This window comes from Rhinichthys klamathensis, unplaced genomic scaffold, assembly GCF_029890125.1.
Source record: "Rhinichthys klamathensis goyatoka isolate OS25496 unplaced genomic scaffold, OSU_Roscu_1.1 h1tg000168l_1, whole genome shotgun sequence".
In the NCBI taxonomy this organism is placed as follows: Eukaryota; Metazoa; Chordata; class Actinopteri; order Cypriniformes; family Leuciscidae; genus Rhinichthys; species Rhinichthys klamathensis.
This window is the reverse complement of record NW_026606699.1, coordinates 860,529-885,664: the sequence shown is the minus strand read 5'-3', so window position 1 is coordinate 885,664 and position 25,136 is coordinate 860,529. Positions and strand designations below refer to the sequence as shown.

Here is a 25,136-nt window from a genome sequence, read left to right as displayed (position 1 = left end):
TTGACTTTACAAAGTTCGGAAACGTTACACGTTACACAAACATAGCCACTTAAGTTGTATTAACTCACCTTTGACGAAGTGATCACTGCACACACGGGTATTTTCCCATTCGGCTCCTCCCGACCGCAGACGTAGGTTTGCAAGCCGTTTTTCCGGAGTTTTTCGGTCAATTTCTTGCATTTTCCCCCCTTATGAACAACAACTTTTGGTACACGATAAAAACTCATCGTAGTTTGATCGATTTAAGTAACCATAAACGACGCAAAACATAGGCATTTTGAGTTTGTTATAGTGCTTTCTAAATACAGCAAATCACTTCCTGCCCTCCATTTGCATTTCGCGCAGTGGCGTGACGTCATATGAAAACAACCTATTTAGTAAAATAAAAATGAGGCTGCACAATTAATCAAAATAAAATAGTAGTAGTAGTAATAATAATAATAATAATAGTTTAGTAATAGTGATGATAATAATAACAATTATTATTATTATAATTATAAAAAAGATTTCAGATTTATTTTATTTGTGCAGCCCAACTTTTTAATTTGACATTAAATTTAAATAATAATTATTATTAGTAGTAGTATTCATATTATTCATATTATTATTATTATTACTGTTATTATGAATAATATAAATTATTATTGGTGTGTCATTAAATTATTAAAATATTAACTTTAAAATCTCATTGGGTACTTCATGTAAATATTTTACTTATAAGGTGTTTGGCTGATCTTTTTGGGGGAATCCCTGCTCTAATGTATAAGATACCTGAAGTTGAAGTCCCTGTAAAACACAACAGATATTCAATATTTTTCTGAATTAGGCTAGTTAAATTATTATCCATGTAGCTCAATTTTAGTTATATAGAACTTTTCACAATGGACATTGTTTTGAATCAGCTTTCCAGAAAAATATTGCAGTAATAATATCTTTAATTCTGAAAGGTTCTCATTTAGCAGTTCAGTAAAAAGAAATGTATGCCTTCGTATATCTGTCTCCTCTTGACTGTGAAAGATGTCAAGCTGTCATTTGTGTCTCCTCTTCTTTAATAGCACATTTATTCAGAACACCCGCAATGCATGTCACATTCAAGTGACTGTAAATTGTCACAAGGTCGTCACGGGTCAGTGGTGTCACGACGCCCTCAGACCTCTTCTCGGCACAGCTGCCAGTGAATCATATCATTGAGCGTGTTCATCCAGACTCAGAGAATGTCTCATATTGTCATAGTTCAGCTGTATTTAGCCTGTGTGTTTCAGCTGCCCACACTGAGACGACCCGACTCACTCCACGCCAGACAAACCCTCTTTATTGTGCGTCTCGCTTGCTGTCTCGTGCCCAGCCTTGTCTTTTAGAGCCCTTTAAAACATTTTCTGGTTGGTTAGCTGATTATCATCTAGGGATGCACGATATTGGATTTTGGCCGATATTCGATATGCCGATATTTTCAAACTAATTTTGCCGATACTGATATATTTGTTTTGTTTTTTTTAAGTGCAAAAAAAGCTTATTAAAGCTTCTATTAAAGTTCTCAGTCAAGAGCAGTGAGTGATTTCCCCTGTGTTTTGTTGTTTTATTAACATTAAAGGGATAGTTCTCCCAAAAATTTTAATTGTCATCATTTACTCTCTCAAGTTTCTTTCTTCTGTTGAAAATAAAAGTTATTTGGAAGAATGTGGCTAACCAAACAGTTGCTGTACTTCAGTGACTTCCATAGTATATTTAAGCACAAGAAAGAAATTAATACAGGTTTGTAACAACATTAGAGAGTAAATAATGACAGAATTTTTATTTCTGGGTGCAGTATCTCTTTAAGGCCAAGCGGCAGCATATTATTACTGTCTCTTTAAGAACTGCACGCGACGCGTCTAATATACACGCATTTGACAAGCAGATTTTCTCTGTTTGCTTTCACTTTAGACATAACCAACTTTGTTTATGTAAACCTTGTGTGTATTTGACCGTATCAGCGCAATAAGACTCGAGTCCAGTATGCAGGCGCTGTGTGACAGGCTTTTAGTTCCTGTGAGCGTCGGGTGTACGCGCTCAGAAAAGCGCATGTTAGAACAGCGCATCAGCACGTGAATGACATGTTTAACTAGCAAGACTTTGACGCACATGCAAATAATAAACTTTTGTGAATTGCAGTGTCCCGTGAGTGTAACTCTACCTCTGCGTTTACATGTGATGTGATGTGAATGTACGTCGTGTTGTACAGTATGTTGAGATGAAGGCGCCAGAATTGAACTGATAGAATGCACTATACTATGTTTTTTCTTCAATAGCAGATCGTGGAGACATTTTAATCGTCCACGATCAAAAACCGCGTGAGACGCACACCCCTAGTTGGAAGTTTAAGTTGCTGGCGCTCATGCTTCGTTCACGGTCGTCACGTGCGCATAGGAAACACGCCACCCTATCGGCAAGGCTCATCGGCAGAAATATTCATATCGGCCGATGCCGGTCATTTTAAGCTTTTATCGGTCGATACCGATGTTGTCCCGATATCATCGTGCATCCCTATTATCATCATCTCGTTGTGGAATCCAGTCCTAAAAATGAAATTTACAGAACTCTGAAAATCACGGAATTTTATAAAAAGAATAGGGCTGTAGACTTAAACAAATTGCCTTATGGACTAGTGTCTTATATTAAAGCACACAAAAGACTGCTGTTGAAATATGAAATCTGCTTGTTCTGCTTGTCTAAGACTCCGTTTTCATGGTGTTTTCAGCATCTGCCATCTTACACCCTTTCATTTGAGAAAAGTATCGTCAGATAAACAGAAACTCAAAGGTCTTTGGCACTACAACCTATCTCAAAACTAAGATTGTTAGGTTCTGTTCACATAGAATGTGTTTCTGAATTCCACTGTGCTGTTTTTCCATTGGTTTTCTATGTAAACATGCACTACATGGATGTCTCTGTTCCACTCACATCTTTACAGCATCTTGCACATAAGCACCATGTGTTTAGAAGACTGTGTCAAGTTGAACTTTTTTTAAACGCACCTTTTCTCTCTCTCTCTCTCTCTCTCTCTCTCTCTCTCTCTCTCTCTCTCTCTCTCTCTCTCTCTCTCTCTCTCTCTCTCTCTCTCTCTCTCTCTCTCTCTCTCTCTCTCTCTCTCTCTGCGTGTCTCAGTTTTAAATGCAAAAATGCATTCTGTGTGTGAACAGTCCATTATTGATTTTTCATTGCAGTCCTAAACTCATATTATTTCTCTTTATTTTTCTCCACAGGTTTCAAGTGCCCCGTCTGCTCCAAGTTTATCTCTTCAGATGAAATGGACCTTCATCTGGTCATGTGCTTGACAAAACCAAGAGTGACGTACAACGGTGAGAATGTTTGTGTTGCTGCCTGCTTCAAGTGAAATGCTTACAGTGGAAAATATGTTCGAGTCTCTCCTGTAAAGAAAGAAAGGCATTGTGTTTGGATGTAATTCCGGTTCCAGAGGAGAGCGTAATGCTGTAATTATCTCTGGCTGTTGCTTCTCATGTTCAGACCTGGCAGCCACCTCTCACTGTTTTATAGTCCACAATCTCTCCGGCATAAACGGAACGATTTGGCGGCTCACAAAAGGGATTGGTGATTTGTTGCAGTGTTGTGTATTCATGTTGAAACATCTAATTTTCCAGCGGTTGCAGTTTGTTTCTTGCACAGAAACATGCAGTGACATGCTGTGATGAGGAGCTTTATTTATGCTGAGTTTGTGTTTTATGGAGTGCCTTGCAGCTTTAATATATTTAATGTTTGTTTATTAAGGTAACGTGTCTCCTCGCACTAACACACAGACATTAGGCGACTCCTATCTCCTCCTATCATAGCTAAAATAATACCTAATTATTTCACAGCTTTTTGATAATATTCAAAATTTATATTTGTGCATTTACTCAAAAAAGGACTTAAGAGTAGTAGTAAAAATTATATTTTTGCATTTACTCTAAAGGTTATATTATACATTTCAATAATAATATATCACTCTTTTAGATGCGTTTAGAGGAAATGCATAATTATACATTTCAGTAATAATAATGATGATAATATTTGTGCAATTAATATTTCCTCTAAAAGGACTTAAAAGTGATTATTATTAATATTTCCTCTAAAAGGACTTAAAAGTGATTATTATTATTCAAATATATATTTGTGCATTTCCTTTAAAAGCACTCCAGAGTTATATTTTATTATTATAGATAATTATTATAGATGTACATTAAAAAAATGTATTTGCTCATTAAGTTTTCTAAAGAGCAAGTCATTAAACTAGTTTCATCACCTTTCCTTGTCATGAAACTAGTTTAATGACTTGCTCTTTAGAAAACTTAATGAACAAATACATTTTTTTGCAAATACAATTAAAACCCATGTTGCTTAATTTTACATCACCAGCAAAATGATTTGATTGAATTTGCCCTGCCTATGAGATTTACGATCAGATTTCATTGACTGGAGGGTCTTTGATTTTGTGACTCGCTGCACAGTGTCACTTAATATTATATATATATATATATATATATATATATATATATATATATATATATATATATATATATATATATATATATATATATATATATATATATATTCTTTTTTTTTTTTTTTTTTTTGAGTTTGAGTTTGAGTGGAAACATTTTGAGTGGATTGCTCATTGTTATTTTAGTCAAGCCAGTCTGGGTCTTTGAGGGTCTAGTCCTGCCTGTTGCATAAACTGCTAAGACTAGTTATACAAGTTAGTCATCAATATTTTTTTTCTTTAAGACTGTTCGTAACTTGAAGTCAGCTAATTAAAAGCGTAGATTGGTCTTATTTGATACCAAAACTGTATCAACTGCTAGTTGATGATCATACTAAGACACAGTTGCTGTGTTTATGCAACTGGCCCGTGATCTTGTACTATCTGTTGAATGTGAGTCTTGACCTGACGTTAGTAGCAGGTGTAAACGCCTTCAATGGCTTTCTACTGACTCATTTATCATTGTTTTACAATAAGTTTATAGTTAGTATCATATAGAATCTGTTCAGCCATAATCCTCAACCTGAGCGTGAATTTGTCCCTTTTTTCTGTCTGAATCTTTTAGTCATCTTGTTTTTATAGCTCTTTGTCATGTTTTTAGGCATCGTCAGTTTCCATAAACTCGACGGGACAGATAGAGTCCTCCGTGCAGCTGAGGAATGTGCCAAACCGAGAGATGTTATAGTGAAAAATCTGATCTAAAACAACATGAGATTTCCAGCGGTTAGTGGCGTAGCTGCCAGGTTTGTGTGACAGAGAACAAACATTGGGGGAAAAGTCATCGACAGAGCTGTATTTACTGAATAACGAAATTATTACAAAATATAAATTACTTAAACATGATTTATGTGCAAGGCTTTATTAAAAAATCCTTTTCTTGACGCCACTTTTTGGTTTATTCCATTACTAATACTCACCCTTATTTCATCTTTTGAGCCCCTCAGTGCTTTCCCAGGTCCACAGATATCAGACTGCTGGGAGAGTTTTTGGCTGAGAGTGATAAATGCCCCCCTGGCTCATTCTTCCTCCCATTGACGACAGCAGCTAATTTTAGTACATCAACACAACAGCATTAAAAGCTGCAAATAAAGCAGTGGTAAAATGAAAATCAATGGGGCTGGTTGAATGAGGATGTCTTTCTCATAAAAACCTCTGTGGACAATAACTACATGCTGTTTTTGTGAACATTTATCCTTCCATAATATATCCTCAGTTCTTCTATTTGGTTTGTTTTAGTATATTGGTAGGTAGTGTACTGAATATTCTGCAGTATAAACTAGTATTCCAATCCATCCGCAGCACATTTAATCTCCGTAATGTAACGAATTTATGATTGAAATTGAGTATTCAGCACTAAAAATGGCTATGAATAGTAGTGGTGTTTTCAAAGGAAAACACTCTTTCTTATAATTAAAAACAAATTGTTAAAGGTTTAGGTATATTACACATATACATGGATGCATACATACAATATAAAAATAAACATAATTCATACTTAAGAATTGTGTACTTACTTACTAGGACATTTATTAGGGAAGCAAATATAAACTCAATTATGATTACAGGTTATCATGAAGTCAAAAGTTACTCTATTTACTTTCTTAGCTCGTGTTATTTTGGTCCTGGTCTCATTAAACAATTTGTCTGTGCATATTATTATAAAGAAAAAAATTTTTTGTCTTAATCAAAATAGAGAAAAATTCAGCTGCTCTCTTTCTTATTTTACAATTACCTTCCAGTCAACTCCTCATGGATAAAATCAAGTTCTGTCCTTCGGTGTTTCTCGTTCAATATTCTGTTTTACTCAGAAACATATCAGATTATGGAATATAATGGGTAACGTTTACATGGTGAACATGGCTGGTTCTTGAGGCTTTTGATAGAGGGATATGGCAGTGTGTGTGCAAGTTTGTCTCTCCATCTCTTGCCTCTCGCTGTAGCCCACAGAGTACCAAACACCAGATGCATGCTGTCCCTCCGGGGCCCGTCTCAACACATGGCCTCTGCTGCTAATCTGGGCCAAACACACTCACAGCACCACACGTAGAGCACTTGGCAGTGAACATAATAGGGCAGAGGATGAATAAACCACTCTAGTGTCTGTATCTTCACTTCAGCTCTCAGACGTTTGGAAGGAAGCGCTAGTCGGGAACCAGATGCTTGCCACATTTATTAAACACTCTCAGCAAACACAGTTAGTTCATTAAGATTTATTAGTTGAACTGTGACAGATATCAAGAGCAATGAGATGAGGGAACATCAAGTGAAAATGCCAGGCAATACCCCAAATCACCCAAAAAATATGTGGTGTAGGATTTAATATTTTTTTTCCACATTATTTTTAAAGCATCAAAGGAAATTATAAATGGATATTTAATATTAAATTATTATAATTCACATTAGGAATTTCCTATTGTCCTATTTAGAAAATCCTATATATATTTATTAGAACTGCACGACTCTCGATTTAAACACCCACATGATCTTATTGGCTCTGCCTGTTAAACCTTTGTCAGATACGATCACAACTGCCGATGCAGTTGTCATGTATGAACAGTAAAATAAATGTATCAATTGCATTGTTACACCAGTAAGTGGCGACAAGTGTATTTCTCATTGAATCATTCATTCAAGAGATTTGTTCAAAAACCCTGATTCTTCCAGTATGTGTATATACACTCACCTAAAGGATTATTAGGAACACCATACTAATACTGTGTTTGACCCCCTTTCGCCTTCAGAACTGCCTTAATTCTATGTGGCATTGATTCAATAAGGTGCTGAAAGCATTCTTTAGAAATGTTGCCCCATATTGATAGGATGGCATCTTGCAGTTGATGGAGATTTGTGGGATGCACATCCAGGGCACGAAGGTCCCGTTCCACCACATCCCAAAGATGCTCTATTGGGTTGAGATCTGGTGACTGTGGGGGCCATTTTAGTACAGTGAACTCATTGTCATGTTCAAGAAACCAATTTGAAATGATTCGAGCTTTGTGACATGGTGCATTATCCTGCTGGAAGCAGCCATCAGAGGATGGGTACATGGTGGCCATAAAGGGATGGACATGGTCAGAAACAATGCTCAGGTAGGCCGTGGCATTTAAACGATGCCCAATTGGCACTAAGGGGCCTAAAGTGTGCCAAGAAAACATCCCCCACACCATTACACCACCACCACCAGCCTGCACAGTGGTAACAAGGCATGATGGATCCATGTTCTCATTCTGTTTACGCCAAAATCTGACTCTACCATCTGAATGTCTCAACAGAAATCGAGACTCATCAGTCCAGGCAACATTTTTCCAGTCTTCAACTGTCCAATTTTGGTGAGCTCTTGCAAATTGTAGCCTCTTTTTCCTATTTGTAGTGGAGATGAGTGGTACCCGGTGGGGTCTTCTGCTGTTGTAGCCCATCCACCTCAAGGTTGTGCGTGTTGTGGCTTCACAAATGCTTTGCTGCATACCTCGGTTGTAACGAGTGGTTATTTCAGTCAAAGTTGCTCTTCTATCAGCTTGAATCAGTCGGCCCATTCTCCTCTGACCTCTAGCATCAACAAGGCATTTTCGCCCACAGGACTGCCGCATACTGGATGTTTTTCCCTTTTCACACCATTCTTTGTAAACCCTAGAAATGGTTGTGCGTGAAAATCCCAGTAACTGAGCAGATTGTGAAATACTCAGACCGGCCCGTCTGGCACCAACAACCATGCCACGCTCAAAATTGCTTAAATCACCTTTCTTTCCCATTCTGACATTCAGTTTGGAGTTCAGGAGATTGTCTTGACCAGGAACACACCCCTAAATGCATTGAAGCAACTGCCAGGTGATTGGTTGATTAGATAATTGCATTAATGAGAAATTGAACAGGTGTTCCTAATAATCCTTTAGGTGAGTGTGTGTGTATATATATATATATATATATTATGTATGTATGTGTTTTTTCTATACATATATAATATAATTTATATAACATGCAAAATCCTTTCATTTATTTAACAAAAATGAACAACCTTATATGAAGCCAAACAAATCGTATGCTTGAATGTTTCAGTAAATTTTATATTTTGCTCGTGCATCACCTCTCAGCATCTTACTCTCTGTGTTGCATTTATACCATTTTTTTGAACGTGCAAACATGTCCGATTCATCTCGCACTGCAAGAACCTTTGAGCTTAGCATTCCCATGATGCAGAGCAGCCACATATGCTGGTCCTGTTGCATTGCTCAGCCTGTGTGTAACTCCGTGTCCTGCATGAAGGAGAGCGTGGAGAGAAAGCGTGTTCAGCCCATAGCGGATCCTAGCAGTCTGTGCTGCATGCTAAGACTCTGGCCGCGTGACAGGAAATCCCTCAGCCTCGACAACTTCTTAAGAGATCGAGACTGTGAGGGCAGGAAAAAAGGCTCTGTGAAGCTGGGCTGAATCGATAACTGTCCGCTCTGAGTTATCATGAGCATAGCGCTCTGTTCAACTTTAATTAGCTCTTCAGCTGACTGGGCCTCTCTGTGACTCATGCATGCGCGTGTGCTCGTGTATTTTGATGTCCCCGTATTGTTGTACTTCCTGTGCCACTTAATCAGAACTGACAAACCTATCAGGCCATTTCAAGATACATGGAGGATGAGCATTTCTTATTGATTTTAAGTGATTGTGTAAATGAACACGCTGCTTTGTTGCATGAATGATCTCATGCTCAGATGTAATAAACTCCTTATATTATGAAAAAAAAAATTTATATTTGCAAGAAGATTATCACCAAAACAAATTCTTAAAGGGATACTCCACCGTTTTTTCATATTAAACTGTGTTATTCCCTTAACTAAGACGAGTTGATACACACCTCTCTCGTCTCAGTGCGTGCACTAAATCGCTCTGTCTTGCGGCGAAACTTTGTTAGCACTTAGTCTTAGCTTAGCCCAGTTCATTCATTAGGATCCAAGCAGAGAAGCGAGCACTTCGACTCGGCGCAGTAATATCATCACTCGTGAAAAATCCTCTCTCCCTCTCCGGAGTGATGATATTACTGCGCCGAGTCCATAGATATTTATGCGCCGAGTCGAAGTGCTCCCAATCACTTGCTATTGTATTCCGCCATACATTATAGTTTCCAATTTACACTCTTAGAAAAGCGCAACGATTTATTTTGTCTCACCATTCTTGGTCAAGTTACACTGCTCGTGTAACTGTATTTAAATAGGGAAAACGTGGAGGTGTTTGGTCGCTTCTCTGTTTGGATCCTAATGAATGAACTGGGCTAAGCTAAGTGCTAACAAAGTTTCGCCGCACGCCAGAGCGATTTAGTGCGCGCACTGAGACGAGAGAGGTGTGTATCAACTCGTCTTAGTTAAGGGAATAACAGTTTAATATGAAAAAAACGGTGGAGTATCCCTTTAACCTAAAAGGTTTATTGCAACCGTTTATTTACTTAATATTTATTCAGTAAATCATGAACAGTTGGAAAAGTCATGGGGCTTTTGAATATTATTGTGGAAAATAAGGGGCTTCAGAGTTAAAAGGTTTGAGAAACACTGGTTTAGAGGGTTACATGTAGGGCTGTGTTTACACTGCAAGTCTTAATGCACACATCTGATCTTTTTTTGACCGTATCCGGGGATTTTTGTTCCGCCTGTTGACATTTACTTTACACATGACTGGTATCTGTGTACATCAATGAGATCTTTATGAAAGTATAGCGACTACTTACATAATGCATAAAAGTATCAGGCGTTCCCCCAATATTGTCTTAGTAAGATGATATTTAAATGCTTAGTTTATGATCAAATCTCTGTATGGTTTCAAAACATATAATGCAATGCAATACAATGATGATTGAGAGATGAACAAATAATCTAATCAAAAACCTGATGGATTTTTTGTTTGATTTATAGTACATGATTTTTAGTATTACTGCTATAAACTATCAATCAGACAACAGAAGCCATGTAATAGATTTTGTACATCAGGTTTTTCAAATTCAAAATTTTGATCATGTTGATCTTTAGAGGCCTTATAACTTTGTGTGTCAAATATGATACAGTAGCTTCATAGGGTTAACTTCCTATTGAGCAGCTTGACAAACTAGTTTCAAAGTCTCTTTCTCAACACTGTCAGCTCTGTTATCATGTTTAAATCTTCTCAGCAGACTTCACCTCAAAATCAGCACAGGAAATGCAGAAAAAGCCTGCAGGTTTATTTTGTGTCTTTGTGTTTGTGACCTCTGTTTATCTATAGTTACATCTTGTTAACATGAATCTCTAACCATATATGATAGTGATCATCTTGTTACTTGGTAACCGGATAGTCTAATCTCCTACTTAGTGATCCATCAAGGGTTGTCCAGCTGCGACATGCATTTTAATTACTTAATAGGATCTATAGATTTCACAGTAAGGGTGCCATAAAAATGTCCACGATCATCCTAACAGATGCAGTGCTCAGTCCCGAGGTTAGACGGGGTGAACCGGCCCCTGATAGGGTGAAGAATTTGCGGATCTTTTGTTAAGCCGTAGGGAATAGCGTCACCATGCCAACCACGCTGCTAGCGACCTGCGACCTTTAACTCGAACGTCTGCGGCGAGACGTGAGCTCGGATCAAATACGGGATGTTTGCTTCCTGTTCTCGGGGGAAATAATAACACGCTTCTGTCGCAGACGCACTAATAGCGGCATGATCATGATGTTTATGAGGTCGCCACTCATTTATGTGACCAATAGTTTGCTCTTATTTAATCTCTGATTTCATGTAATGAACTTGTCTAGGTCATCCCAAAATCAAAAGAAAATATAACTGATTATATATTTCATAAAGGACCTGTCCATTTTAGGACCCTCATTATATTTTTCCCTGTGACATTATTTTCATAATTAAGGACATTCTCATGACTAATGCATACAGATGTTTTATCTCTCATTGTTTCTTGTAATTCCTATTAGGGTCATATGCAATTAAACATAATTTTACTATAATACAGTAAATGTATACTATACAGGGACGTTTGCTTCCTGTTCTTTGGAGAAACAAGAACACACTTTAGTAACAGTTGCACTAATAACTCCATGATCACAGAATATATGAGTTCGCCACACATTTGTCCTTGTGTGATCAATAGTTTCTCATTTAATCTCGAATTTGACATTTAGTCTTCTATAATAATTTTTTTTTATACATTGTAAAACATTGGTAGAATTTACAATTTTCACTCAGAAACTGCTTGTAAATTTCACAAATAATTACGAAGAAATGGCTTGTAACATATTGAATTAAATGTAGGGGTGTGCGATATTGACAAAAAATCAAATCTAAATTTTATTGTTTTTTTAGTAAGTATAATTAGGCGATTTGATTTGTCTTTATGAACGGCTTATTGAATCGTTGATTCAAGTGATTAATTTAAAAACCGATTCATTCAAGTACGAAAAAGTTGCTCTGAGATGCACAACAATTCTGCTCTGGCTTTGTTTCGAACTATTTTCATTGGCGAAACAGTACAAAAACACACAATATTGTGTCCAAAATGCAACTCACTCAATATTAACTTCTTGTTTGTTGACCTGTTGTATAAAATCTATATCACATTCGTGATTGCTCTGATGCATTTACATGCACCCTCATAATTTAATCAAAATAAAATCTAAAATCTAATCTTACAATGGGATTTTTGGCAATATTGCGATTAAACTTTACCTTATGTAAACGCAATGCTTCGATCAAACTAATGTGATTAAGCTCATAATCACAGTAACCATATTTGCATTATGGAAGTTGAAAGACTGAAATGGTATTTTCCTGTAAAGCGTAACTTTATATTTAAAACTTTGGAAAATCCTGAAAAATTTGGTGTAGAAACAATTTTCACTCAGAAATGGCTAGTAAATTTCACAAATAATTACAAAGAAATGGCTGGTAACACATTGAATTAACCGTGAAATTTTGAAGTAGAAAGACTGAAATAGTATTTTCTTGTAAAACCTACTCCCAAAATTCTTGGTTTTATTTAAAACGTTACCTCTTCAGTGTCAAGGACATGTGCCTTTCTATCTGTGCTCAGTTTTCTGAATTTTGTTGTAGAATGCCTTGTTGTCTATTCTGTAACAGGTTTACTGCAATGTGAACGTGCTTTGATTTAGTCGGTCATGAACCCTGTTTTGTTCACGTGAGAATCAAGAGTACAGGCTGTTTTCCTGTGTGTTTTCTCTCTGATGAGTGATCAATCTCATCATGCTCTCCAGCGCTGTAAGCAACTTCAGTAAAACATACACTGGACATACACATTTCTTTCCACACTGCAGCAAATGAATGTTTTTATTTTTGTACTCTCAGAAAAGTGTTCAGTTGTTGTAGCTGCAGGTTTGGGAATGGGGTTTATCAGCAGAAGTATTGCCTCAAATGAACAGCAGTCGGAGAGAGAGATAGAGAGGCAATCAATACTTATCTTTCTCGTAGATACAGACCACAAAAAAAATCTTCCAAAGTAGACAGCCACAATGCTGAGGGTTGTTGTTTTTAATGGCCCTTTTGAACGCTTATTTAAAGGGTTTAGCTGATATATGTAATTAGATTTACAGGTCGGCTAATACTTTTTTTTTTAAAGAACCAACACTGATGTCTATAAGTTACAGATGACTGTTTTATATACTGAGGAATTAAATGAGGCAGTGATTGTTTTTTCATGTTGGACAATCTCATGAAAACTTGTCCAGGTCTTACCGAAAATCGAAAGAAAAATATAACGTATTATTCGGTTATATATTTCATAAAGTAACTGTCCAGTTTAGGACCCTTATTTTTTACTTTGTGACCTTATTTTCATGACAATTAAGCACATTTCACTCTTCTGCATTTCACTTTTTTCATTCTTATGATCGTAATGCATTTACATGTACATTTATTTATTTAGTAGACACATTTATCCAAAGTAAATTACAAATGAGGAATATAACAAGCGATTGATAGAAACTATCAAGTAATGTATACAGATGTTTTAATTTTTTAGTTCTTTTGTAATTGTTGTTATTCTCAAAGGTAATTAAACATTATTTTAGCTGTATTACACTAAATATGTAAAAAAATCAAATAATATATATTTTTTATTTAAAATATGAATAAATATATTGTGCAGTACAACAAACAATACCATGGTGTACAAATAATATATTGTTGTTTTGCAACACACTAATGCGAATAAATATATTTTGGGGGCTAAATGTGCTTAATTCTTGAAACGAATGTCTTGATGCTATTTTCTTTTGCATTTTTCACAATTTTCCTTTTGATTTGGGGGTGAATATGACCCGGACATCCCGGCAGTCTCTCTGCGTCTGGTGTTGGTGGATGTGCCCAGTTAAAGAGTGCAGGGTCATGATGAGGGTGTGATGTGGATCGTGACATCATCTGTGAGTGAGGCCAATCAGAGAGACATGTGAGAGGAACATTTACAGTGACGTCACCTCCGTTTGTGTGTCTTAAAGCTCCAGTCGGCAAGTCAGATTGAGTGGATTTAGGAAAATTTTGAATGTTTACAACTCTCATGCCCCTCCCCCACTATCAACGGAAACCCTCCCACCGAGTTCATGCTCGTCAGTGCGTGTGCACCAGATTTTCAGTGAACGCCAGGGCTCTCAAGTGTCACTCATTTCGGTCTTTTGTCACGCTCTCCCGCCACACATTGTATTTCTCACGCTGAAAAACTATTTGTAATATATTTAATATGCCGCAGCGCCCAAAACTCTGGCCGCGCCGCTCTCACTGTGGAACCGGCATGAATCAAGCGCGTTTCCTCTGGTGTTGTTCGTCGAGCTACACAATAGCCAATCAGAAAATAGCACTATTGTATCTGGGTAAGATTTAACGCAACAACCAATGACAAAAATGTATCCAACCCCCCGTCGGCTGGGTGTCACTCTTACCTGTCTTCAAAACTTGAGAGCCCTGGAACGCGCCCGTCTCATCAGCATCCATCAACACCATGGAGTATTTGGAGGTATGCTGTCCTGGCTAATGTACCGATAGATTGCAATTGCTAACGTCATTTATACTCTAAATGAGCTTACTTGATTTTCCGCCATCACTCTTCGTTACTGCGCGAACTTCCGCGAACTTCAGGCGTGTGCATGTGATTGTAACGTGCGCGAGGGGTGGCGTGTGCCCGATCTGTGATTGACAGTCAGATCTCACACCCCCCTGCGCTGATTGGACATGATGAACCGGGAGCTGTGGATTTTTGCAAAACAAATAACAACCTCCAGGTGGAGTTAGAAGCTCAGGGTTTTTTCTAAAACCACTTTATTTATGTTGTTCTGTCAGATTATAGTGTCGATTTCACTGAATATGATCAAAAAAATGTTGCCGACGGCAGCTTTAAAGGGCAAAGTAAAGCCTGTTCAGCGACAAAACAAGAATTCATTGGTTTTCAGTGGCTTGAGTTGATAAACTGATGTTTCCCGCAAGTTCAGATAAGTTTAAATTGATGCAAATGCAAAGACTTGAAGGAGAAGTTATTGCATATGATACGGCTTTGAGCATGTACAAGGTAGATATTGATCGGCTTGTGTACTTGCATTTGCAGCACATGCAGCCTCAGTGTGTGTGTGTGTGTGTGTGTGTGTGTGTGTGTGTGTGTGTGTGTGTGTGTGTGTGTGTGTGTGTGTGTGTGTGTGTGTGTGTGTGTGTGTGTGTGTGTGTGTGTGTAAACTGAGCAGGCATTCATGTTTACAGTTTGTCTCTCCCGGCGTTCTCCGTGGCTGTTTGTTCCCGTCACTCTCTGAAGGTCACTGATGTCATGACTGCTGGTTCTAATCTCTGCAGTCGTGCGACGGGTCGCACAAGTTCAGTCCACATTCTGCCTGTCTCAGTGTCACTGACACCACAGCTGAGCTCTGCTTACACACACACACACTCACTCACTCACTCACTCACAGCATGTTGTCTTCAAGTATCGTAGTCAAAAGTTTATCTTCAAAACTGAATCTTATTGGTTTGCAGGACAAATAAAATTGTGGCCATGAATTTCCCTAAGTACAACTTATTTATTTAAATGATGGATTAGTTGGTGCAGTGTTTTAGCAAGTTTTTTTTTTTTCTTGTGATATTATTTTCATGACAATTTAGTATATTTCACTCCAACTTATCATGATTGTAATGCATACAGATTTTTTTTAAGTGCCCCATTATGCTTTTTCGAATATTAATTTTGATTCAGCTGTTTGTGAATCTAGAACGTCTGCAAAATTTTAAAGATCAAAGTGCACAACAAATAAAGTTATTGTCTCCTAAAAGAACCCGTAGATTCCGAACTGACTAAACGAGCCGTCAGCAAGTCCAGTCTTACTTCCTGCTTGAACCTACGTAGGTTTGTAACATATTTGCATAATGCAAGTCTATGGTCTTCATTGGCTGCCCGCGAACAATCTACTTTGACCCGCCCTCAAACACTGCAGTTGTAGCTGAGTCCTGGAAGAGTTTGGTTTGTGTTGTTAATGTCCAGAAGAAGCTGTTTTCTGCGCTGCAAAAGCAAACTCACTTTGCAAGCACTTCCATATGACAAGGACTGACGCTGTTATTATTGTTAGTATCACATGTATCAGGCGCTGAGGAAGCCTCTGGAGCTGAAATTCTGATATGCTAATGAGGGTTTCGTTTCCGACACGTGCTGTAAGCGGTAGACCAATCACAACAAACTGGGCCATCTGACCAATCAGAGCAGAGTAGACCCTAGGAAAGGAAAGGAGGGGTTTAGAGAGACCGAATTCTTGATCGAACCATTTCAGACACTGTGAAAAGAGGTTATGCTGAAATGTATATTATGAAAAAAATGAAAGTGTTTTTTGAGCTTGGTTGCATGTAAACCTATTGTAGGAGACTCCAAAACTAAATTAGGAACCTTTCAAAGGGGCACTTTAATTTGTGTGTGTGTTATTCCTTGTACTCTCAAAGGTATTCTCAAAAAATAGTTTTTTTTACAAATATGTACTATTGCTAAAATACTTTTTTTGCATTCTCATTTTCCAATAAGATTTTAGCTTTCTCGTTGAAGTAAATTTTGGAGCTAAATGAGCTTATTTGTTATTAAACTAATGTTTTAATGATACCATCTTCTTTTGGATTTTGCATTTTTTTCTTTTTTGATTTAGGGTGAATATAACCCAGACGCATTCCTGACAGGTTTTTAGTGCGCTCCATCCTAACGGCCTCTTATATATTTAAGAGACGGTTGGGAAATATAATTATAGATTTTACAAAATATATATTTGTATGATTTATTTAGATTTAATACGACCCAGATTTGTTCTTGACGGGTGAGATTGGCCCGATAAGGCCAGCTCAGCTCTTGGTTTGCCATGTTATTCATGTGTTCCCAGATCTGGAAAGTTCCCAGTGGGAATTCGACCCTGTGCACTTGTGGTCAGTCGCTCAGAGTCCATGCGCCGCTGTCATCTGCCGTCTCATGTGACCCAGTCACAGTATCGCTCATGCGCCGGCCATAGCGGGAAGGTTTATCCAGTATTATGTAACAGTTAATGACTCTGTTTATTTTAGCCAGCGAGTGTCGCAGATGTCACAGCCTCGGCGGTTTAGCAGCGTTCCCAGTGACATTCACAGCTCTGATACGCATCTCTGCAGATTGCTCAGCAAGATGGTGTTAATATTACAGGAATACTCTGAAAAATACAGAATTCGTCTCATTAGAACCCATTTTAAATATAAATATTATTTATGAAGTATTTGGTAAAATGAAATTTCTCTTTCAAAACTCTGGGAGATGTAATGGAGTTCTCAGATTTGTTTCATTCAAGTATTAACTTGGTCTGAGATGTTTCTAAAATTCATTATGGGAAATAAAAACAGGCCCAAATGAGTCAATAGTTTTACAGTAATAGAGTATAGAACTATACAATTAATTAATGAAATCAATTTATGAGAAATGTTTGAGTTCATATAATGTAGGCAACATTAATTTGCACACTTCACCTTTAAGAGTTCAGGACACGCATATAAACGTCACTGTCCTGATAGATGAGAATAGTGTGAGAGCTTATGCGCGTCTCCGTATAACATTACGACTCTAATCCGGTCGGTATTTGTGTCGGATCACTTCTGTTTGATATATGATGTTTATTCCTTGGGGATTCCCACCCACTAATGAACTCTAGTCATATTAGCATAAGATGATGATAATTTCCAGTTAGACTATTAATATCTCTGTTTGCTGAATGTACAAACTCTCAGATACTCAAGCATTGATATTGACATTCATTTTCTTTTCTTTTAGGAAGTGCCTGGTTATTAAAATCATGATTTACATGAATCATGTATATTTTGTTTACCTTTTGTTTACCACCTTCACACTAAAGGTATTTAAAGCTTCTAGAACTCATTACTAAAAAGTTATGCTTTGCTTACTAGAGTTAGTGTATATATAATGTACTACTTTATAATAGAATGTAATTATTTGTGATTGACAGTTTTTAGATATATGACAAAGTGTTTTCTTGCAACCACAGTTTACTATGGGAGAATAATATACTGGAATATTACATAATATTTAGGTTTTAGCAAAAACACACATGCAGTCGGCGTGAAGAGTCAATTGAGTTAACTCACTGAAGCACAAATTGTTCAGTTTCCTCTAAAGTGTATTTGCTTTGTTCTGAACAAGCAGTGTAATGCAAGACTGAGATTCTGAGAGTTTCGTGTCGCATGTCATGATTTGTTTTTGTTGCGTGTGCTCCGTTTTCAGTGTGTAAGGAACATTGATTCACCATCAATCACTAAAGTGTAGAGTGATATAGAGTTGAAAGCAAGCAGCAGTGACGCACACGGACTACCACAGTTCACGTTCATCTGACCGATTATCACTGAATCAGCATGTCTAGGAACAAACGTCAGTCTTGTACTTATGATTCATGTCAGATGCAGAGGGAAATCTACACGGGAGACTGAAGAAACGATTTTAAAATTAAATCCTCTTTTTAACTTGATACAGCATCTCAAAATGCTCATGGTTTATGTAAATTAGATTTGCTAAAAATGAGCTGCTGATGTTGTTGGGGTGCTGTGGGTGATTGCTAGGGTGTTATGTGTTTGTTCTGGTGCTGCTGGTGGTTGTTAGGGTGTTATGTGGTTGTTAGGGTGCTGTGGGTGGTTGTCGGGGTATTATGTGGTTCTTAAGGTGTTGTGGGTGGTTGCCCGGGTGTTATGTAGTCGTTAGGGTGTTGTGCGTGGTTGCTGGGGTGTTATGCGGTCGCTGGGGTGTTATGTGGTCGCTAGGGTGCTGTGGGTTGTTGCCAGGGTTTTATGTGGTCGTTAGGGTGCTGTGGGTGGTTGCCGGGGTGTTATGTGGTCGTTAGGGTGCTGTACGTGGTTGCCGGGGTGTTATGTGGTCATTAGGGTGCTATGGGTGGTTGCCGGGGTGTTATGTGGTCGTTAGGGTGTTGTGAGTGGTTTGCAAGGGTGTTATGTGGTCGTTAGGGTGTTGTGAGTGGTTGCCGGTGTGTTATGTGGTCGTTAGGGTGTTGTGAGTGGGTGCCGGGGTGTTATGTGGTCGTTAGGGTGTTGAGTGGTTGCCGGGGTGTTAGGGTGTTGTGAGTGGTTGCCGGGGTGTTATGTTGTCGTTAGGGTGCTGTGGGTGGTTGCTGGGGTGTCATGTAGTCGTTAGGGTGTTGTGAGTGGTTGCCGGTGTGGTCGTTAGGGTGTTAGGAGTGGTTGCCGGGGTGTTATGTGGTCGTTAGGGTGTTAGGAGTGGTTGCCGGGGTGTTATGTGGTCGTTAGGGTGTTGTGAGGGGTTGCCGGTGTGTTATGTGGTCGTTAGGTTGTTGTGAGTGGTTGCCGGGGTGTTGTGAGTGGTTGCCGGTGTGTTATGTGGTCGTTAGGGTGTTGTGAGTGGTTGCCGGGGTGTTATGTGGTCGTTAGGGTGTTGTGAGTGGTGAGTGGTTGCCGGGGTGTTAGGGTGTTGTGAGTGGTTGCCGGGGTGTTATGTTGTCGTTAGGGTGCTGTGGGTGGTTGCTGGGGTGTCATGTAGTCGTTAGGGTGTTGTGAGTGGTTGCCGGTGTGGTCGTTAGGGTGTTAGGAGTGGTTGCCGGGGTGTTATGTGGTCGTTAGGGTGTTAGGAGTGGTTGCCGGGGTGTTATGTGGTCGTTAGGGTGTTGTGAGTGGTTGCCGGTGTGTTATGTGGTCGTTAGGGTGTTGTAAGTGGTTGCCGGGGTGTTAGGGTGTTGTGAGTGGTTGCCGGGGTGTTATGTGGTCGTTAGGGTGTTGTGAGTGGTTGCCGGGGTGTTATGTGGTCGTTAGGGTGTTGTGAGTGTTTGCCGGGGTGTTAGGGTGTTGTGAGTGGTTGCCGGGGTGTTGTGTGGTCTTTAGGGTGTTGTGAGTGGTTGCCGGGGTGTTATGTGGTCGTTAGGGTGTTGTGAGTGGTTGCTGGGGTGTTATGTGGACGTTAGGGGGTTTTGAGTGGTTGCCGGTGTGTTATGTTGTCGTTAGGGTGTTGAGTGGTTGTCGGGATGTTATGTGGTCGTTAGGGTGTTGTGAGTGGTTGCCGGGGTGTTACATTTTGTTTATTCTGAACCTAAAAGTACCACAACCTGAACAACCTCAATCTTTAGGTTATTCCTTCAGGTTATGCAAATCTAGTTTCGATTCACAGTCATATGTCTCATGAATATTCAACTGTGTGAATGAGGGCCTTCAGGCTGTAAAGTGTAAGTGTTTATATGTAAATCCTCATATGATCCCGTGTGAAGGGCCACAGGTGTGTGTTCACCTCAGTCTGCCAACAAACACTGGCCGCTGTCATCTGGGTTTATTGAACTCAAAACATTAGCTCTTATTTTTGCTTCAGTTTTCAGCCTCAAATCAAACTTGATCTTATTTACTTCATTATGTTCTATTCTATCTGTTAATCTATTTTCACAAACTCATTTAATAGACACTTTTCACCATCCAATTAATGCATTTTTGCTCATTTAATATCTAATTTCATGCTGAAATACATCACATTACAGATTTTGATTTGGACCCTGTGCAGTTTTTCTGCATGTAAACAGCAGGACCGAGTCGGTGGTCAGAAACATTGGTCTTCAGCGCCACCTTCTGCTCATTTATAAAGATACTTTGACTCCCACATGTTGGGCCTGATTCATGAAACACAAGTTCAATTCTGGGAAACTTGTTGTCTTTAATTCAAAGCATTTCAGGTGTCTGTCATGAATGATTTACACAGAAGAATCATGAAAATTATTAGATGTAACAGTCATTGATGTGACGTGTTTATGCAGAGTGACTTGCATTTATTTGCAGTTTCAATTCGGTAACCTGAAGTGAAGTGTCTCACTGATTTATGAATTACTTGCAATCTTTCTGAGTTTGATTACACTCAGAGACTGATTTTGAGTGTTCCTCTTTGTCGTTTCTCAGAGGACGTCCTGTCGAAGGACGCAGGAGAATGTGCAATATGTCTGGAGGATCTGGTCCAGGGAGACACCATCGCTCGCCTGCCCTGCCTCTGCATCTATCACAAAGGGTAAAGCTCTTCACGTGTGTGTGTGTGTGTGTGTGTGTGTGTGTGTGTGTGTGTGTGTGTGTGTGTGTGTGTGTGTGTGTGTGTGTGTGTGTGTGTGTGTGTGTGTGTGTGTGTGTGTGTGTAAGTGACGTGAGTTTGTTTTCTCTTATATTAACACTGCTTTCTTTCAGCTGTATTGATGAGTGGTTTGAAGTGAACCGATCGTGTCCTGAACATCCTTCAGATTAAAAGCGTCACTCTCACCTTTGCACAGGTAACACACATTCACACTCCTGAATCAAGTGAATTCATGTTTACATCAATAATGTCAGAGAGACTTATTTACACGATGGCATTTAAATGCATGTGCTTTTAAATAAAAATGAACACTGTTTATAAAAAATAAATGTCCCTAGTCGTATTGATTTAATCAACACACTATATATAAAACGTTAATATAATGTCACATGTATGTTATATGCTATTCAAAATTGCATGAGTAATTTTATGTCATGGTAAAATTATTTCATATTAACTGATTATTTATGAATCTGAAATCGGTGTAAAAACAGAAATATACATTACTTTAGAGTTCAAAACTAAAGACTCAAACTAGCTAAAACAGTTTAATGTTGTCTTCAACTGCATGCAGTTATTATTATTATTATTATGCAGTTATTATTATTATTATAAGGCAAGACACTCCAGGTGAATAGTGTAATAATAAAAAAACATGGATATCACAGTACTTCCCAAGCTGATTAATTACATTAAGAAATGCTAAAAAAAATTATATTACTAATTGTGTGTGATGTTATGTTTAAAAATATAAATGAGGCATTATATAATTAAATATACACTAATTTGTATACATTTCCAGAATATAAATATGAACATTGGTTAAAGCCAGGATAAAAATTCAGTTACAATTTATTTTAAGGTGACGTAGTTGCATTGTACTTACTCAAATAAGTACTGATTAATATTAAGTAACTACATGTACCTACTATAGAGTGTTAGGGTTTGGTTTAGGGTTAGTTACTTGTAATTATGCATAATTTACTGTTATTACTATAGTAAGTACATGTAGAAAAATGTAATTGTCACCTTAAAACAAAGTGTTACCCCAAATTCATGTTTCATTTTGTGCAACATGTGGTTTTTACATGGATATCTCCTTTTTTGCACAGTAAATAAATCAGAAAGTACTGTCTACAGCCAGAAAACACAAGTTTTCACCATGTTTTTAGGAATAAAATGTTCTATAAATCAGGCGAATGATATAAGAAGAACAAACCTCTATGTAAAACCATTCAAAAAATAGATATGAATAAAACTATAAAGCTTGGTGTAAAGCTGCAGAAGTGAAGATTTGTGACTCGCCGCCTGTAAAGATATGTATTGTCATTGAAATCTACAGATAAAACCATAAACACTTAAATGTGTATTTTGACTTTTTTCCCCCCACTAGTCTGAAAGAAGACGCGTTATGGAAGCAAAATGGCCCAAAATCTCAAAATTGACCAGTTCATTAAAAAAAAAACCCCAATGGTCTTGCCTTAAACCATTATAACACTGTTTAATTGTTTGCGTTGTGTTTCATGTCTCTAGCCTCCTGGTCGTGAGAAGCGACGTGTCCCACTAGCGGACAGCAATGTGAATTCTCTTCCTCCTCACAGACACTGTGATTTTGGTCTCTTCAGGCCGAGCAGGACGGCCTGATCACAGAACGCCCCTCTCTTCTCGTAGCACGACTCTCCCTAGTCGCCATACAAACCCTAGTGTGCCAAAACTCATTCAGGGAAACTCTTTCCACATCACAGACCTATGAAAACCACAATAGAGGATGAGACCCTTGAGATTTTCTCCTCCATTGCACAGTTTTCCAATCAGAAACTTGTGAAGAAGGCTGATCTGAAGTTCGTTTCATTGGCTGTTTTACGTTCTTTGATTGGCCGGACTCAGGGTCAGCTGACTCTTATGTCGTTGATTATTGGATGATCGGGTGATTTGATTGTTCTGCAAAACTTTCTGGTAAATGGGACTGTCTCTCTCAGTGCCTTAATTTTCAGATCTCAAGGGCCGAAGTGGCTGCGTTTCGGATGTTCGGAGAAAGACACCTGGATATGACGGACACGTGACCCCTGATTCAGGTCAAACTGAGAAGTGCCCTGTCTTTCATAACACTGGCGTGGTCGTGTTTCCATTGGAGCCGTTTGTCTCTCTCGATTCCCAGACGGACGAATGTCCTGTACATCTCGAGTCTCGTAGCAATATATGTCAGATAAAGATTCACTGTAGCCTCTCGCATGGTTCTCCATGATCTCTGAACATCTCAAGATCACTTCTGCAGGTGCATCATATGATCATTCAACGTTTTGTCTTGAGACAAATCTGGGCCTTAATTCAACACATTATTTTGGGTGAATCTCATCAAAACATGTCCAGGTCAAAATCAGAAGAAAAAAAAAATCTAAATTATATTTTGCATAATGAAAAAAAGTCTGTTTTGGGGAATATTAATGTAATGCAATTATTTTTTATTAAAATCAGAATAAATAAAGGTGGCGCAGAAAATACTACCATGATGATATTAATTATGATATATTGAATCTTACATATCGAGAAATCAGGGTGAGGTTAATTATGAAAATAATGTAAAATAAAAATGCTACGGGTCATAAAATCTCCTTTTTCTTTAAGCGAAAAATAATTTTGTGATGAAAAATGACATTTCTTGACAGGTTTGGTGAGATTCACTCTTCAGCTATGATGTCACATAGGGCTTATGTTTATTTTTACACATTGTACATGCATCAAATCACATGATCATCCATTTTATATGATGGACATCCACATCAGGCCAAATGAGTGAATCTCACAAAATCTCCAGGTCATATTTCACCTCAAAATCAAAGGGATTAATTTTAAAGCTTAATAATTTTCGCATTGCAACACATTTTCATGACAATTATACATATTTTTTTCATCCCTTCAGTATAAGTATTTATACATCATGATAGTATTCATTGAACTGCTCTCAATTTATGCTGATTTACATTTAAAAAAACGTTGTATTCCAGTAATAACTCGTATGTTCTGCATTACAGAACTGATTGAAAATGTGCTTGATTGTTATGAAAATGATGTGACATGTTAATGGCTTTGATTATTTGTGTTGAAATGTGACCTGAGATTGTGCCGAATAATTCTGTCTTTGCGTTCGTCTTGAATTCACCTGTAGCTGCTGGAACAAGCTTCATGTCTCTGTTGTCTTTGGGATTTTATCACCAGTTTCTCAATCTGTTTATTTTGTGCAGTTCATATAGTTTGATCTAAATTATAGAGTCTGAACGGCATGTGTGTGATTTTATATCATTTAAACAGTCACATTTCAGCTGCTTTTCCCAAGATCCACGTCATAATGTTTGGGAGAAAGGTGGTCGTTCTCCAGTAGGCTTTGACAGCTTCAAACAAATGCACTAACTAGTTTTTTAGAGTTACTAATCTGCGATTCTACAAGGGATTTTTTTTTTTTTATATAGCTTTACATTCATTCTATTTTTACCAGTCTCACGTAAAGCCTTACGTGGTTGGGTTTAGATGAGGTGTTGAATTTGACCTGTGGACTAGTCATGGACCATTAAAGCTGAATTGGAAAGAATCTTCACTGCAAAAAAAAAAAGATTTTCTTCCTCATTATTTTTGTCTTGTTTTCCAGTACAAATATCTAATAATTCTTAAATCGACAAACATTTACTTGAAATGCACAAATTACTTAAGATATTAACTTAAGTCTTGTTTTCTGGCAATTATTTCAAAATTAAGTTTATGCTTTAAAAAATAATTGGGTCAGAAAAATCAGCTTCAATTCACAAGAAAAACAAGATTATTTTTTTACCCCACTGTCAGATATGTGTTCTTGAGCATAATCTCGCTTGTTTTTTTGTTTTTTTAGGAAAGCAAAACTTTATATAATATATTTGCTTGATATTTTACTAAAAATACTGAGGAAGAAAATGTTTAATTCGCAGTGTTCCCACTGTCAGAGTATTACTGTAGTACAGCCCGGCATATCAAAGGTGCCATAATAGCTTTAAAATGCTGCTAATCATGTATGTTGAGGG

At 37.9% G+C, this 25,136-nt stretch overlaps 1 protein-coding gene across 1 annotated transcript in view; it reads left to right on the top strand.

Annotated features, from left to right (window-relative positions):
• Nucleotides 1-22,859, top strand: part of znrf2b (zinc and ring finger 2b) — a 54,505-nt gene extending 31,646 nt beyond the window's left edge. Inside the window, exons 2-5 of the mRNA XM_056259475.1 lie at nt 3,243-3,338; nt 20,925-21,030; nt 21,201-21,283; nt 22,621-22,859. Coding sequence (XP_056115450.1) covers nt 3,243-3,338; nt 20,925-21,030; nt 21,201-21,258 — 260 coding nt within the window. The 3' untranslated portion in view covers nt 21,259-21,283; nt 22,621-22,859. The remainder of the gene's footprint in view (nt 1-3,242; nt 3,339-20,924; nt 21,031-21,200; nt 21,284-22,620) is intronic.
• The last annotated feature ends 2,277 nt before the right edge of the window (nt 22,860-25,136 follow it).